At 43.5% G+C, this 13953-nt stretch overlaps 1 protein-coding gene across 1 annotated transcript; it reads right to left on the bottom strand.

Moving 5' to 3' along the window:
• Positions 1-472: 472 nt before the first annotated feature.
• DRG1 (developmentally regulated GTP binding protein 1) lies at positions 473-5820 on the bottom strand. Its single transcript, XM_086473977.1, has 9 exons — positions 5760-5820; positions 5449-5572; positions 4616-4791; positions 4135-4204; positions 3431-3600; positions 2545-2675; positions 2167-2334; positions 1076-1198; positions 473-592 (listed from the first exon to the last, which is right to left on the bottom strand). Exons 1-9 carry the CDS (start codon positions 5799-5801, stop codon positions 493-495), a joined length of 1104 nt encoding a protein of 367 aa, XP_086330103.1. The 5' UTR covers positions 5802-5820; the 3' UTR covers positions 473-492.
• Between the last annotated feature and the right edge of the window lie 8133 nt (positions 5821-13953).

The raw sequence follows: 13953 nt of genomic DNA, 5'->3' as shown, positions 1-13953 counted from the left end.
ATCCAGCTTACTTCCACTAGCACAAAACTGAAAGCGGCTGCTCGGGAGCAGAACCTGCCCTGTCTTCCACAGCTGCAGGACTATTCATAGCCTTGGAGTAGCAGGATTAAGGCAGCTAGAGATGGAATTCCATCTCTAGCACTGTAGTGCAAGACAGGGGCTTTGTGTTTTGTTCTAATTTAGAACAAAATAATTCCTGATGTGTGAACTTTTTTCCACTTTGTAAAGAAGTGTACCTGCACCAGAAAACCAGCCCAGGCATCAAAGCTTCCTTGTAAGATTTTGCCCTTATGAAAGTCACTTAATGTAAGTTTCTCATGCCAGAATGGGATGCTTCAGGATAAACTGGCCAGAAATACCAGTTCTACCATGCAGTAAGGTACTATCAAAGAAAACAAATACCTGTTTGTTACAGATTTGGTAAAGGGCCTGCTCTTTGCCACTTGCAACTAATAAATTTCAGGCACAGTGGTAAACCGTGTGAGAACAGCTTTATTTCTTCACAATCTGAATAACATCCTCATCTTCAAGAGTATGGTCTTTACCAACTTTTTGAGGGTTGTGTTTAACAGATGAACCCCAGACCAGTGCACTGAAAGGAGAAGAAAACCCAAATTTAAAATGCTTAGAAGTATAATTTGCAAACAGTAGAACAACAGCTATTTCTGTCACAAAGCTAATACCAAAAGCAATGCTTAAGAGCTATTTTTATTCTCCTGTGAGTACCTGGATGAGTGGTCTGTGTGAAACAGAGTACCAGCAGATCAAAACAAAGTATGAAGTCATCCAAAATACTTCTGCATACAGGACAACAGCCCGTAATGCTTTGTCTAGCGCTACTTTCAAATATAAAGAGAAACATCTTCCCCATAGAGGAAAGTTATCCAGGAAAGAGCATAGGAACATCAAATACAGTAATTTAAGTATTAAGTTTGTCATTGGCAGATCCATTCTGTTCAATACCAAATAAAATCAAATCCCATTTTGCCTTCTGGTTTAAAAGAGACTGAAAGAATATACCAGGAAGGAGATTATTTTCTTTCTGTATAAATTATTCTTTTACAATTATACTTACTATTTAAAATCTTTAATGAGATTTTTGTGGATCTTCATGCAAAAATCCTCCACTGTGGTCTTGCAGTAAGGTAGTACCACAGGAGAGCTATAGTCTGGGAGCTGCCCTTTAGGCTTGGTGTAGCTGTAACGCAGACAGAACAGTCAGTCAATACCAACACCTCCTCTTCTCTTTCAACCCATCATGAAATTTCATAGGTCATTCACACTGTCATCCTAGGTGCTTGTGCCGAGCTCCGCTAGTGACAACAGATACTCTAAACTGTCTGGTGTTCTTAAGCCAAAAATGCATCTGGGTAGCCAATGGCTGCAGCAGGTTCTCCTGCAAAGGTTTACCACTAGTGAGCTTTCTGGAGTTGCTTAGAAGATGAAGCAGGCATAGCTGATGGAAAAGAACATCTACAGTACTATGATTCTCACCTGTGATTTTTTTTTTCTCTGAAAAACTCAACATATATTAGGAAAAAAACTGACGAGGTCTATAGCCCAGATACCCAGACATACTAAATCCCTTTTGACAATACATTTTATATTGTCACAAGAGCATAGACAGAAGTTTAAAAGACTGCAATTGCTGTATTATGAGTATTCACAGATTCATTCATAAATACATCCAAAGAAATGTGTTAGAAGTATGAGGTAAACCTGGAATAATTTATAGTCAAAATATCTGAAATGCTAGATGAAGAATTAAATTTAGTTCTGTTACAAGAGCTGAATGCAGGATAGACTGAAGAGAGGACTACCTCTGATATTCACAACTTTGCACCAAGTCTGACTAGAATTCCATGTTTTCAGGAATTTTTTAAGAGGTACTTCAGCTTTGGATTTGGTTTCACAAGGTTCTCATTTAATTCACCTACCAAGTTCAAAACAGCTCTTGTGACTGTTAAGAAACTCTGTTTATCACACAACAGACAAGAACACAATTTCCAATTGAGTAAACATACTTCAGTGACAAAAGACATCACCATTTCAAAGCTAGAGTTCTAAGCTAGCAGAAAAACATGATAAAATAATCATCGTTCATCCACTCGAGACATTCTTCAGTCTCAGCCTTAAACTTCACAGAAGGCAGCAATTGGGACTCACATTCGTACTAGCTTCAAGTAGTCCCAAATTTTCTCCAGCAGATCATCAAAGTTCCAGCGATGATGAGCAGATATTGGTACACAGTGGGGTACTTTGTAAATAATATCTAGTTCCTCAATGGAAATTTGGTCAATTTTATTTAGGACGTAAATGCATGGGATGTAAACCCTGCAAAGAGAAGGAAATGCCGTTACAGCAGCCTAGCAGCAGTACACTCCTACCTTCACTGGAAAGGCAAAACATTTTTTTTAAAGGACATCCCTATGCTGATAGATACCACGTTGTAGCTTAGCTTCTGTGGGAAGCGAACCTGAGAGACAGTTCTTTTCTTTGTAATATAAACTGCAGCTATGCCCAAAGCCAGGGTCCCAACAGTACCTGTTTCCTTCCACAACGTCAATTAGGTCATCAGCAGTGGCATCACTGCGCAGTGTGACATCAGCATTGTGAATTTTATACTCTGCTAAGATGCTCTTCACTGTTTCGGTATCCAGCTCACTCTGAGGACACTGAACATAGACACAGTATTAAGGAACGGAAGAGTTTACAGTCAAATCCAGTATTCCAATGAATAAGGCTATCACCTAGCAATTGCTGCAGGTGGATTACTAGAAATAATAGCTGCATTGTAAGTCACTGGACTCGACTATGATTTTACCATAGCTAGCCTCAGGAGAGGGGAAAAAAGATTTAAATCGTAACAGCTTTATTTATATTAATGCCCCACTGATAGCTGCAGTCAGACATTTCAGAAGCAGTGCTTCCTGTCAGTCTGGGACCAGCTGCAATACAAACCCACCTACCTACTAGTTCAGTGCCCAGAAAACTACAGGGTAGGTGCTTAGATCCCAGAGCAGACTTCTGGGTTTTGGCATCTCTGGCCATTTCTACGCTCATAAAGATTCAGTGGTAAATGGGAAATGAGAAGGAGCCCAGGTTGCAAGGCCTGGAACTCTGAGCAACCTTCTCCAGAAGAATGCTGTAGCCACCAAGCCAAGGCAGTGTTTGCGCACTCTCCTCTGGGCCTCAGGACTTGTAACTGTTGGAAAGCAACCAAGCCTCTGATTTGGGGGTGAGGAGGTGGTCCGGCTCCTAGGACAGGTACGGATGGCCTCCAACAGAAGTACCTGACCACAGTACAGCAGGTCAGCTTCTAAAGAAGTCACAGCACAGGAACGGTCCCAGCCATACCATTAACTGCAAATGCCTCTTTCTTCAAGCAGGTTTTTTTGTTTAGTTCAGTTAAAGAAAACTTCCAACTTACTGTGGCTGTAAGGTTAATGCCTCCTTTATCCTTTTTTTTAAAGCCGATATTGGGGGGCTTACTATTCAGACGAATTCCAAATCCCTCCAGTTCATTCTCAATGATTTTCTTGTGACCAAGGGGTTTCAGCACGTCCAGGACAATCAGAATGAGATTACAGGTTCGAGCAACTAAGAATCAGAAAAAGAAAGTCATCTCAAAAAAGTACGCTCACACAATCTGAGACAAAACACCACAAAATATGGCTCAGTGGACTGATCACACTATTAAACCCCTGAAGGCCAGTAGGTTACTTATTTTTAAATTCCAGTATGACTGAAGTTTGTAGTGCTGGCCAAGCATTGCTGATAGACAGATCCTTACATGTTATAAGAAACACCAAGGCTGGAAAAACCTTCCTTCCTGTCTACATTCAGACCCCAGATTGATAACAATAAACCAGGTAAAGAAATGAAGACAGCAGCCTTGTTTAATATACTTTTCACTGCGGTGTCAACACAGAGCACGAACTCAGCAAATACATAAAGCCAGAATGGAAAACAGAACAGAATGACAATGGCTACTGCTTCACAGCAGGTAGCTCAGTTCCAGCATACAATTCAGCTTCTTGAAGACATTGGAAATGGTGATTCAACCCTTCATTCTCATAAGCTGTACCAACGGAACCACTGATAGGATGCTGCCTGCAGCTCTAATATACTCACCTGCAATGACTTGCCGTCCTCTGCCTTTACCATCCTTGGCACCTTCAATAATGCCTGGGAGATCAAGTAGCTATTTGTTCAGAGGAAGGAAAGTAACTCATCAGAAAAGTATTTTTCTTCATGGAGAAAATAAATCATACTTTTACCTTTCTCCTAAACCAGCTGACTCTACTGCAAATCTGAAAGAATATGGCAAACTTATTTCCCCTTTGATTCTTATATACGCTACTGTCCCATATGCCCTATTGGTACCACGGAACAGATTATCTCATAGAGAATATGAGAACTACCACAGGAACTTCTACCCAGAGCAAAGCGAAAAGCAGGGTAAAATCAGCACCTGATGGAAACACTTCCAACGTATTCTCAAGCATGTCTACATGTCACTTCTAACTTGCTAATGTCAGGCTAGACCATTCAGCCATAACACTGCTGCGTCTACATATACCATCTTACGCTCACAGACACAAAAATATCTCACCTGTATCTTTGCTCCTTTGTATCTAATGACTCCAGGCACAGTAGTTAGTGTAGTGAATTCATATGCTGCCACTTCAGAGTACACACCAGCAAGATTACTTAGAAGAGTAGATTTCCCCACTGATGGAAAACCCACAAACCCAATTCGGGCATCACCTGTCTTTGCAACATCAAAACCTGCAAATAAGGAGAAAAAATACGAATTTAAAAACCAACATTTTCTATCTTCTAAGGCTCTGGACAGCAGTCTCGCTACTACTTTTAATACTGCCCAAGTGAAAGCCAGGTAAGCTTCCCTACAAAGAGGACAAGAGTATGAAACAGAGTTCACAGCCTATATTGCCTTGCACCACTTTGTCTGTATGACACTCCCTGGCATACACCTGTCAATAAAGTGTAGGCTGCAAGGCTTCCCAGTGGGCTACACCTGATGTGAGTGTAGGTGGAGCATTCCCTTTAAGCACTGCAGCTTAGACAATTGCCATCTTTATATATAAAAACAGGCGGCTCCTGCATAAAACCCCTACGACTTCTGCAAATACAAGACTATATTAGCCAAAATGCAGAAGCCCTTTCACTTACACTTCAACAAGGGCTCTACCCCAAAGCCCTAGAAAGGGCCACAAACCACAGCTAAGGTCTTGTACCAGGAAGGGCAAGAGGGAGCCAAGCGGGTTGCTCCGATTTAATTCAGCAGCCTGACACGATCTAAGCGAACAGGAGCCACTCCCGTTAGGTCGACCTCCGTCACACCCCCCGCACTTCGGCAGCGAGAAGCGGCCACTTCTGCAGAGGCCGCCGAGGCGGCCGGAGCCTTCCCGCAGAACAACGCACCTTCCCCGGGGCCGCCGCCGCCGCCTCCCTTGGGCGTGATGAGCTCCCGGCGTAGCTTGGCCAAGCGGGCCTTCAGCAGCCCCAGGTGGTGAGCCGTGGCCTTGTTCTTCTGCGTCCGGGCCATCTGCAAGAGCACGGAACCGAGGACTCGCCACCGGGAGAGGCTCTGCCGGGCCGCACCGCGCCCCCGGCTCCCGTGCGGCCCCGGCGGGGCCCTGTCACCCCCTCACGGAGCGCCCCCCCCCCCGCCCCCCGGAGTCTAGCGCTTCGTGCCTGCCCGATCCCGACCGGGGAGAAGGCCGGCGCCTCACCTCGGCCTCGATCTCCGCGATCTTGGCCAGCGTGCCGCTCATCTTGGCGGCAGGTCCCGGTCCCGGCCCCGGCCGGCAGCCACCACCGCAGCGCCCCTCCTCAGGCCCGGCCCGGCGCGGCAGCGCGCAGGCGCACGGCGGCCTCTCGCGGGAGCGAGGCCAGCGCTCGCGAGAAGCAGCGGGAGCGCGCTTCAACGGCAGGCGGGAAAGAGCCCGCGGCGCGCGCCGGCCTGGCCGGAGGCACCGCAGCGCCCCCTGCGCGGCCGCCGCAGCCCTCGCGCCGCCTCACAGCAGCGGGCACCGGTGTGAGGCGGGCTGCGGCGCCGCCGCGGGGGAGAGCGTGTGTGCGCGATATGTGCGCGATATGTGCGCGATACGTGTGCGAGAGCGCGAGGCCGAGGCAGCTGCGAGGAGGGGCAGGAGCCGGGTGTGCGAGAGAGCTGGCGGGAGGCTGCGGGTGGGGGGAGGAGGAGGGCGGTGGTGAGGCTGAGGCGCTCCTCTGCGAGCGGGGCGGCGCGGGCTGCGGTGCCGGGAGCGAGCGCGGCGGCAGCTGGCGCGAGGCCGAGGTGTTGGTCTGTGGGAGAAAAGGCGGGAAGGGCGCGGCGAGCGCGTGCGGCGCTGAGGGGGCGGCCGGCCGTGTGGCGAGGCAGGGCGGCTGGCAGGTGGGTGAGCGGCGCCATCTGCCTTTCCCCGTGGTTAAACCGACCTGGTGCTTCGACGTGCGCGGGGACCTGCTTCTGCCCTGCTCTTCCCCGCAGTCCGGTTGCGGTGCTGCTCGTCACCAGGTGTGTAACGTGCAGGTGTGCCCCACAGCCCCGCTGAACCGGGCAGAGCTGCTGCGCTGCTCAGGGAGAGCCTTCTGTAGCTGCTGCGCTGTAAAACGAGGACTGCCGTACCGGAGCTTTCTCGCGGCTCCTTTCAGCCGAGCCCAGGCCTTACCATTTTGCCCCAGGGACATCTGTAACTGTCCATGGGATGCGGGCTAATTAAAAAGATAACGGTTTTTTTTGAACGGTCCCTTCAAACTTTAAAGAGCCAAGTATCTCCAGCTTTTGACAGTATCACAAGAAGCCAGAGAGTTGAATTTAGAATAAAAAGTATTTTTATGACATAAGGAAACACATTTTTATAAGTTTTCAGGATTTTAGAGTCTCCCAAGTTTGTTTCCCTGTCATATTTGGTCTGAATTGTAATCAGACCGTTTGTAGAAACCTTTTTCTCCAGAGCCAGCAACCTTTCCGGGAAGGCTCTTCTGTCTCAATTTATTAGAAAGGCTGGGTTTATATGACATACCTAAATGTAAAAGCACACCTTTTAAACAAAATATACTCTCCTGGGCCCATACTGTAGAAGTGATTATAATGACACTTGCAGAATCACCAGGTCTTCAGACAGGATTCTGTGTATTGTACAATTGACAAAAATTTAACTAACTTTATAACAATTTTGGTAATGGAATTCGTACACATCATTAAGTCTTCTTTAACTTAGAGTAAAAAGAAAAAAGAGAGCGCTAGTGCAGTGGAAGAAACCACACTGCTATTTGCTATCTCTGCCTCTGCGTATCCCCTGCTTGTCTCATCTTAATCAAAAAAGCAGCCTTTAATGTCATAAACTCTTTATAGTAGGAACTGTCATTAATATAAGCTTATACAGAGCTTACTAAAATAGAATCTCAAATAAAATGGGATTACTATTCCTGGTAATGTTAGCTCAGCTAAGCTAGGGTAAATATAAATGCACCTACCACTGCGTATTTGTTCATGGTTTTCTAATTATTCCTTGTGAACAATATCCGTTTTTAACATAGGACATAGCAGATTTGGTCCTGGTATAAATTTTTTCCTACTTACTTCAGATGGAATTGGACTTGTTTATGCCTCAGCTGAATTCAGGCGTACAATCAGTCCACGTTTGTTGTTCCTTTTAGTAACAGGAAAAACACTGAGAAAAATGCAAATTCTGAATGCTCGGTCAGGGTTTAAGACAACCTCTGTTTTTACGGTAGATGATGGGTGACTTCAGAACTTGCTGCTAGCAACAGTAATAGTTGTTCTTACAAACTCGCTCCAAATCCCATGTATTGAGCCTGACTAAAAATTACTGTTCCAAGTGTGGGCTGAATGAACAAAGATGTCAGTAAAATGTATGATTTGAAAATTTAATTGCTGTGTGCTTTTTGGTTTCCTGGTTTAGGTATTCATAGTGTTCTTAATGCCCAGCTGCTCAGTATATGCTCTTAAATCCTCTTTTTCAAGAAAGTTACTCAAGCAAAGATCCTATAAGGAGTTTAGGCACCTAAAAACTTTTTTCAGTGTTGAGTATTGTTCTTAATTACCTGAAAGGAGTGAAATTTTAATTAATAAAGATAATTTGTCTGATATTTTTTCCTATACAAATTAACACTTAGAATACTTAAAGTAATTCATATTAGTTTATAAAAGCAATCTCTTTAAGCTTCAGAAAGGCTTGTTCAATAGACATTGGTTCCATGTTGAGAATACAGTGGAATTACTTTTATTTACTGTGATGATTGCTGTGAATTTTTGAGTATAAAGGTGTTTTATGTGATGTGGTGCTTCGAGAACAGGGTGGTTATGACATGGGAAGTTAGGTGTGACCACTGGGAAAGTGACTGAAAGGTGGGTAATTGGGAATGGATAAATGATGTCCTCTGAGGACAGCAGCCAGACCTAGAAAATGGAGTGCAAATGATAAAAGTTTATTAAAACAAAAACAAAACCCAAGGTCAGTCAGAGAAGGGAAAAATCAAGAAAAATATTCAGAGAAAATTGGATTTAATGTCAGAAGAGGAAAAAGCCCCCAGTGGAACCCGAGAGAAAATGAAGGGAGATGGAAGAGACTGCGATCTACTCGAAAGGTTAATTGAGCTTTATAGTGGGCACTGATGGAAGATGGAGTATGTGAACGGCCTTTTTTTATTAAAATGTATATATATATATGGTTTTTATCTTGAGAGAATTCCATTTAGGGAATCTCGATGAAGTGCAAGAGGGGGTGTATTTCCAAAGGTTGTAAATTGCACAACAGTTGCGGAGTCAATCTCTCAGGTGGCCGACTGCCTGCTAGGTTAGTCTGACAGAATAAAGATTCAGATACGGAGTAAAACACCCAAATGATCAAGTAGTCACATGAATTGCTAACTGATAAGCTGAAAGTATATAACATAAGCACTTTTCTAATAATATTTTTAATGAAGTTAGGAAAGGAATATACTAGAGGGTGTTTAGAAAATGCAGGAAGACTGCATCTGAAATAAAGGCTGTCTTATCAAACAATTGAGAAACATGACACAGTATGGAATCGGTGACTGGGGAAAACCAGAAGTGTTTGTTTCATCAAGGTACAATGACAGGAATGTGACTGAAATGGCACGTACCTCATTAGCACGATCTGAATGATGGAGGGCTGTAGCAAAAACGGGGTTCAGAAATCCATATTCTACACAGTCCGGTCCTGCTGACTCATTGATTTTTGAGCAAGTCATTTCCTTTACTTGTGCCTAAGTTTTATTTTTGCACAACAGGAATGTGCAGTTGCCGCAGAATGATTGAAACTTTCATGTTTCCATAGCACTGCCCTGCGAGAATGATAACTGTAGATCCCTTCAATAGGAGAGCTGAGTAGTTAAAGCATTTAGTGTGTTTTCTGTCAAACTACCCATTTTAAATGAGCTGCTTCATTAGGAGCCAAATTCTGAAATTATTTCTGAACAGTTATTATTTTAGCTTAAATAAGAGTTTTACTTACATGAGATGCAAACTAAATATGTTGAGAAGAGGCTTGCAAGTCTTTTGGATAACCATGTAAAATTTACCATTGTAAAATACATGGTAAAAACTGTGAGCACAAAATTAATCATAACTTGTGTAGTGTATGCTTCAATAAAATGACATAAAGACCCTTCTTAAAAATAAGCAGTGAATGCTCACTTAGGTATTTTTTTTTCTTTTCTTCCTTTTTATTCTTGTAACTTCAGTACTTGTGGGTATCGAGTCTATTCACAGTGCACTGAGAAGGTTGTTTTAGCCTAAGAGCCACTCTGGTAGTACAGCACTTGTGGTTTTGGTATTTCACCTTACGACAGAAGCTGTAGAACATACTGGCAAACAGCTGCCTTAATGCTACGTGTGTGTTTGTGGACTTGCTAGGGACTAGATCTCTAGCTTAGTGGTGGGGATTTCTGCAGGATTTCAAGAAGTATGAGGGAGGTGACAGGGAGGAAATGAAATCATGATAGCCAGTGAAACAAGGTTCTTGAAATTTCGTGTGCTCTCAGAAATTATCACCAGCCCCATGAAAAATAATCTGTATCAAATGATAACCTCGACCTGAGTACTTATGATTTTAAGAATGATGGGTATGGGACTGTAACCAACCTGCCAGAGTTCCCTCAGGAAAAAAAGGTAACTGCAAGTTAAGGCATGTAGAAAATCTGTTCATTTTAAGGTGATTTTTCTGTTGGTTTTTTTTTTCTTTTTCAATTTTTACAGTTTTGCAAATTTCCCTTTTATTTTTTCCCCATGAATTGTACTTTGATTTGAGAACTGGCAGCTAATTAATCCTATTATTGTACTTCAGGGAAGAACCGCTCATGCTGAAGAGGAGACAAACCTTTTTAAGGCAGTTATAATGAGCTGACTAAGGGCCAGCCTCATACTCGTTTGGAGGAAACAGATTTTGAGAACCCGCTATCGAAAGGTAAGATTTTTGAGATCCCTAGTACTGAGTCTTCAATGGAACCATTATACTGATTGCCTGAGGTGAAGTGACTCTGGAAGTTGACACAATTCACATCTTTAATAGACTCTTGAGGCAATAGACAGAAAGTTGTGTATCTTTTGAATGTGTAAGAAATACAGGTGTATCCATTCTTGCATGTCTTCCTGGATTAACTTTTTTTATGCCAGTTTACTTGGTATTTATGGAGAAGTTGTCCTTCTCAGGACAGTGCGGTAGTTTAGCTATTAATCTGTAAATACTGAACGTTCACTGCTTGCATTGCATATTTAGGATTGCCTTGTAATGTATGTTTTACATGAGAAAGTTGTCTGTCAGGTTTGCTTAGACTAATTCATGGGGAGTCGATCAGATGGAATCCTAGGTTGTATTCCCATTTTGACCAGATCCTTGATGTGGCAATCTTGTTTTGAATGGCTCGGGTAGCTTTGGTTCCAGGCAGTCTAGAGTAAGTCAAACCGGGCAGAGTGAAGACATGAGTGAACAAAAAGGAGATTAAGTATCAAAGGTTGGCTTCCAAGACTGTGTTAAATTAGTTCAACAACGAAAAGTTCTGTAGTTTGGCATCAGCCGCCCAGACTTTGTCATGGACTGCCATGCAACAGATGGACTACACAGCTCGAGTGCAGTGAGGAGAGTGATCAAAAAGAAGAAAAGCAAACGGTGCTGTTTTCCGTTTTTAAAATAACTCTTTCTGCATACTTTTCATAGCATCATATACCTCCCTATTAGCAGATGCTGTTGTTTTTGTGAGAATGCTAGGTATTTTTAAACAAGAGAGTTGTTTGTCTGCTTCTAGAGGAGAAAGCTGACAAATCAGTAACCCACGTCTGGATGACAGAGGAAACTGTGCTATCTCCAAGTCTGAGAATCCTTGCTGCTAGGGTTAGCGTTCTCATGGGATGATTCCAAATAAAAAACTGAGCAAGCTTTAAAAACTAAATTTAAGTAATAATCAACCTAACAAGTAATGAATGCTGAATTAATTGCTTGTTGGATCAGCCGCAGTTAATTAAAATTCCAGCAAATGCTCAGAAAAACTGACAGCTACTCACTGAGATTGCAAGTGTGCCATGAAATGCGCAATGTTATATATTTCTGTGGAACACACATAAAAAGGAAACGGTTCATATGACTGAATGAGCTGGCACAAATGCTATGCAGAAATGTCTCTGCTAATATTATAATCCATGTGAAACAGTGACTAACTAACCTTCTTAAAGAGTATAATAATGGAGACTATTCTGAAAGATTTCAGTGGCCTCAAGACCTGCACAGATTCATGAGCTGAGAAGGTTCATAAATAGGTATGACTCAAGTCTGATTAACATACACCCAAAGAGGTTTGAACAGATTTGACTGTAACACAGTCTTTGTTACCTCCTGTATTTGCAGACCAGTGTAAGGTCTGCGCTCCTGAGTAAGGCCAGTAGCAATTGATCAGCAGTGAAGTGAGCAATGCACAGCGTACAGTCCCAAATGGTACACACATGTTCAGAGCAAAAGAGGACTTTTAAATACGATTGAAGTACCAATCAAAGTGCTCCAGCAGACACCAGACAGCTGCAAAACATTTAGGGACAGCTCAGGAATTCCCATGAGTAGAAGTGAGACAGGAAATAGTGAGAAGCTGAATAAAGTAGCTGAGGAAAATGCCTTTATTTAAGAGAGATGAATTCAAAAGAAGTTCAGCAAATCCAGTGCAGAAGATATCAGAGAAAATAGATTAGGAATCATCTGAAAAGGGGAGGGAATTCTATGTACTGAAAATGTGAATTTTTGAATTAGAATTTAAAACTCTCTTTCACATCATCAGGAATTCTGTCTTCGAGACAGCAACTAGCTAGTTGTGATGATAGGTTCAAAGGTAATCGTACCTGTACGCTTAGACAGTTAAGTCTGGGGAAATGACAGTTAGTCATCACATTAAATTTAGGGAACTTCATCTTCCAAGTTTGTTTGTACTGATGAGCCAAATATTGTCTCAGTGTGGCACAAACTGCTTATTTGCAAAGAGAAGAAAGTTGGCCACATAGTAACAAATGGGAGTTGAATGACTGCTTTGATAGTCTCTATTCTAACAGGGAACAGTTGGGACCAGAAAAAGTTAAGAGAAGTGGTCCTTTAAGTGTGAGGGTGAAGGCAGAAGGTTGGAGAGGCCAGTCAAGTAAGAGTTGAAGTACTGAAATGAGAGATCCAGCCGTTCCCGTGTCAGAGCGCTGAGGAGCTAGGGCGCGTGGCTCTGTTGGGCTCCTTGGGAGTGCAGGTGCTGGCGGTCACCTTTAACGAGCATCCAGCAATTACTCAGAGTATGAGCTCCCAGCCCGCTGATCTGCCGTCCTCATGGCCAGTGTGAACGGGTCACTTGCCAAGAAACAGCCACGCTTTGGGGTGAATACTTAGCTTTTACCTAAAGGAGCAGGCAGGGTGTGTTGGATGGTGCCTTTTAAAGGGGAGGGCTGGAAGCTGAAACCAGAACATTCCATGGCAACTGGAGAAAGTTCTGAGGAAAATGCAGTGAGAGCGGCAGGACCCCCCTCCCCCTGCCTAGAGGAGAGACAAAGAACAGGCAAGGAGGGAACTGAAATAGGAAGCAGGAACCATGTCAGGAGGCTGGGGACTAAAAGAAAGCAAATTAATAAACCACTGGGGGAAAAGGCGCACAACTGACCAAAGCCGCTAGGAAAGACCAGCAAATTCCAGATTCTTTAACTACGCTCCGTGTGTGCATGCAGCCTGGCTCGTATGTTTAAATATAGTCTTTTCCTCACTGTAGCAAGTACAGCTCTCGTGTCTGTGGCACACAGACTTGCAGAGTGTGAGCACTGTATTACCTATATAATACGATGTATTTCAGCTGGGTTCATCAGCATTGCTACCACTCAATCAGCTTCAGACTTCTGAAAATGTATGTTCATATCAGGCTGTGTACATACCTGATGCAGTAATAAAAAGCTCCTGGTAATACTCTGCCTGCAGTGTAGACAAACTGTTCCTGTCAAAAGCAGGAGAAATCTGGTGTACAGGCTGAGGGCACTGTGTGGCCTTAAGTGTTAATGTACTATTGCATTTTGGAAGCTGGAAGCTGGGTGCGCTCATTTGCACATCAGTACCCAGAATGCTTTTTCAGTTCCACCACTTTAATTCAAGAGCTGGGTTCGAGCTCTTGGAAGGCTCTGTAGTTTGCGATGCCCTTGCATGTGCTAAGTTCAGTATTTTCCACAGAATAGTTTAAGTGACGATATTGGATCGTGACTAGGTCACCCAAGGATTCTTAATTAGGCTTGAGGTTGCAAATGCAAAACAGTACCCTTGAAAACTCTAAAAAGTGTTGTCTCTAACAGAACAAAGAACTCTGTTTTGGGAGTGCGTGTGTGTGTTGGGCGGGGGGTGGGGTGGTGTGATATTTCTTCAAAAGTAGAGAAAAACTCTG

Source organism: Leptosomus discolor, chromosome 16, assembly GCF_034619465.1.
Source record: "Leptosomus discolor isolate bLepDis1 chromosome 16, bLepDis1.hap2, whole genome shotgun sequence".
Lineage (NCBI taxonomy): Eukaryota > Metazoa > Chordata > Aves > Leptosomiformes > Leptosomidae > Leptosomus > Leptosomus discolor.
The sequence above is the reverse complement of the archived record's forward strand: the minus strand, read 5'-3'. Positions and strand labels throughout refer to the sequence as shown.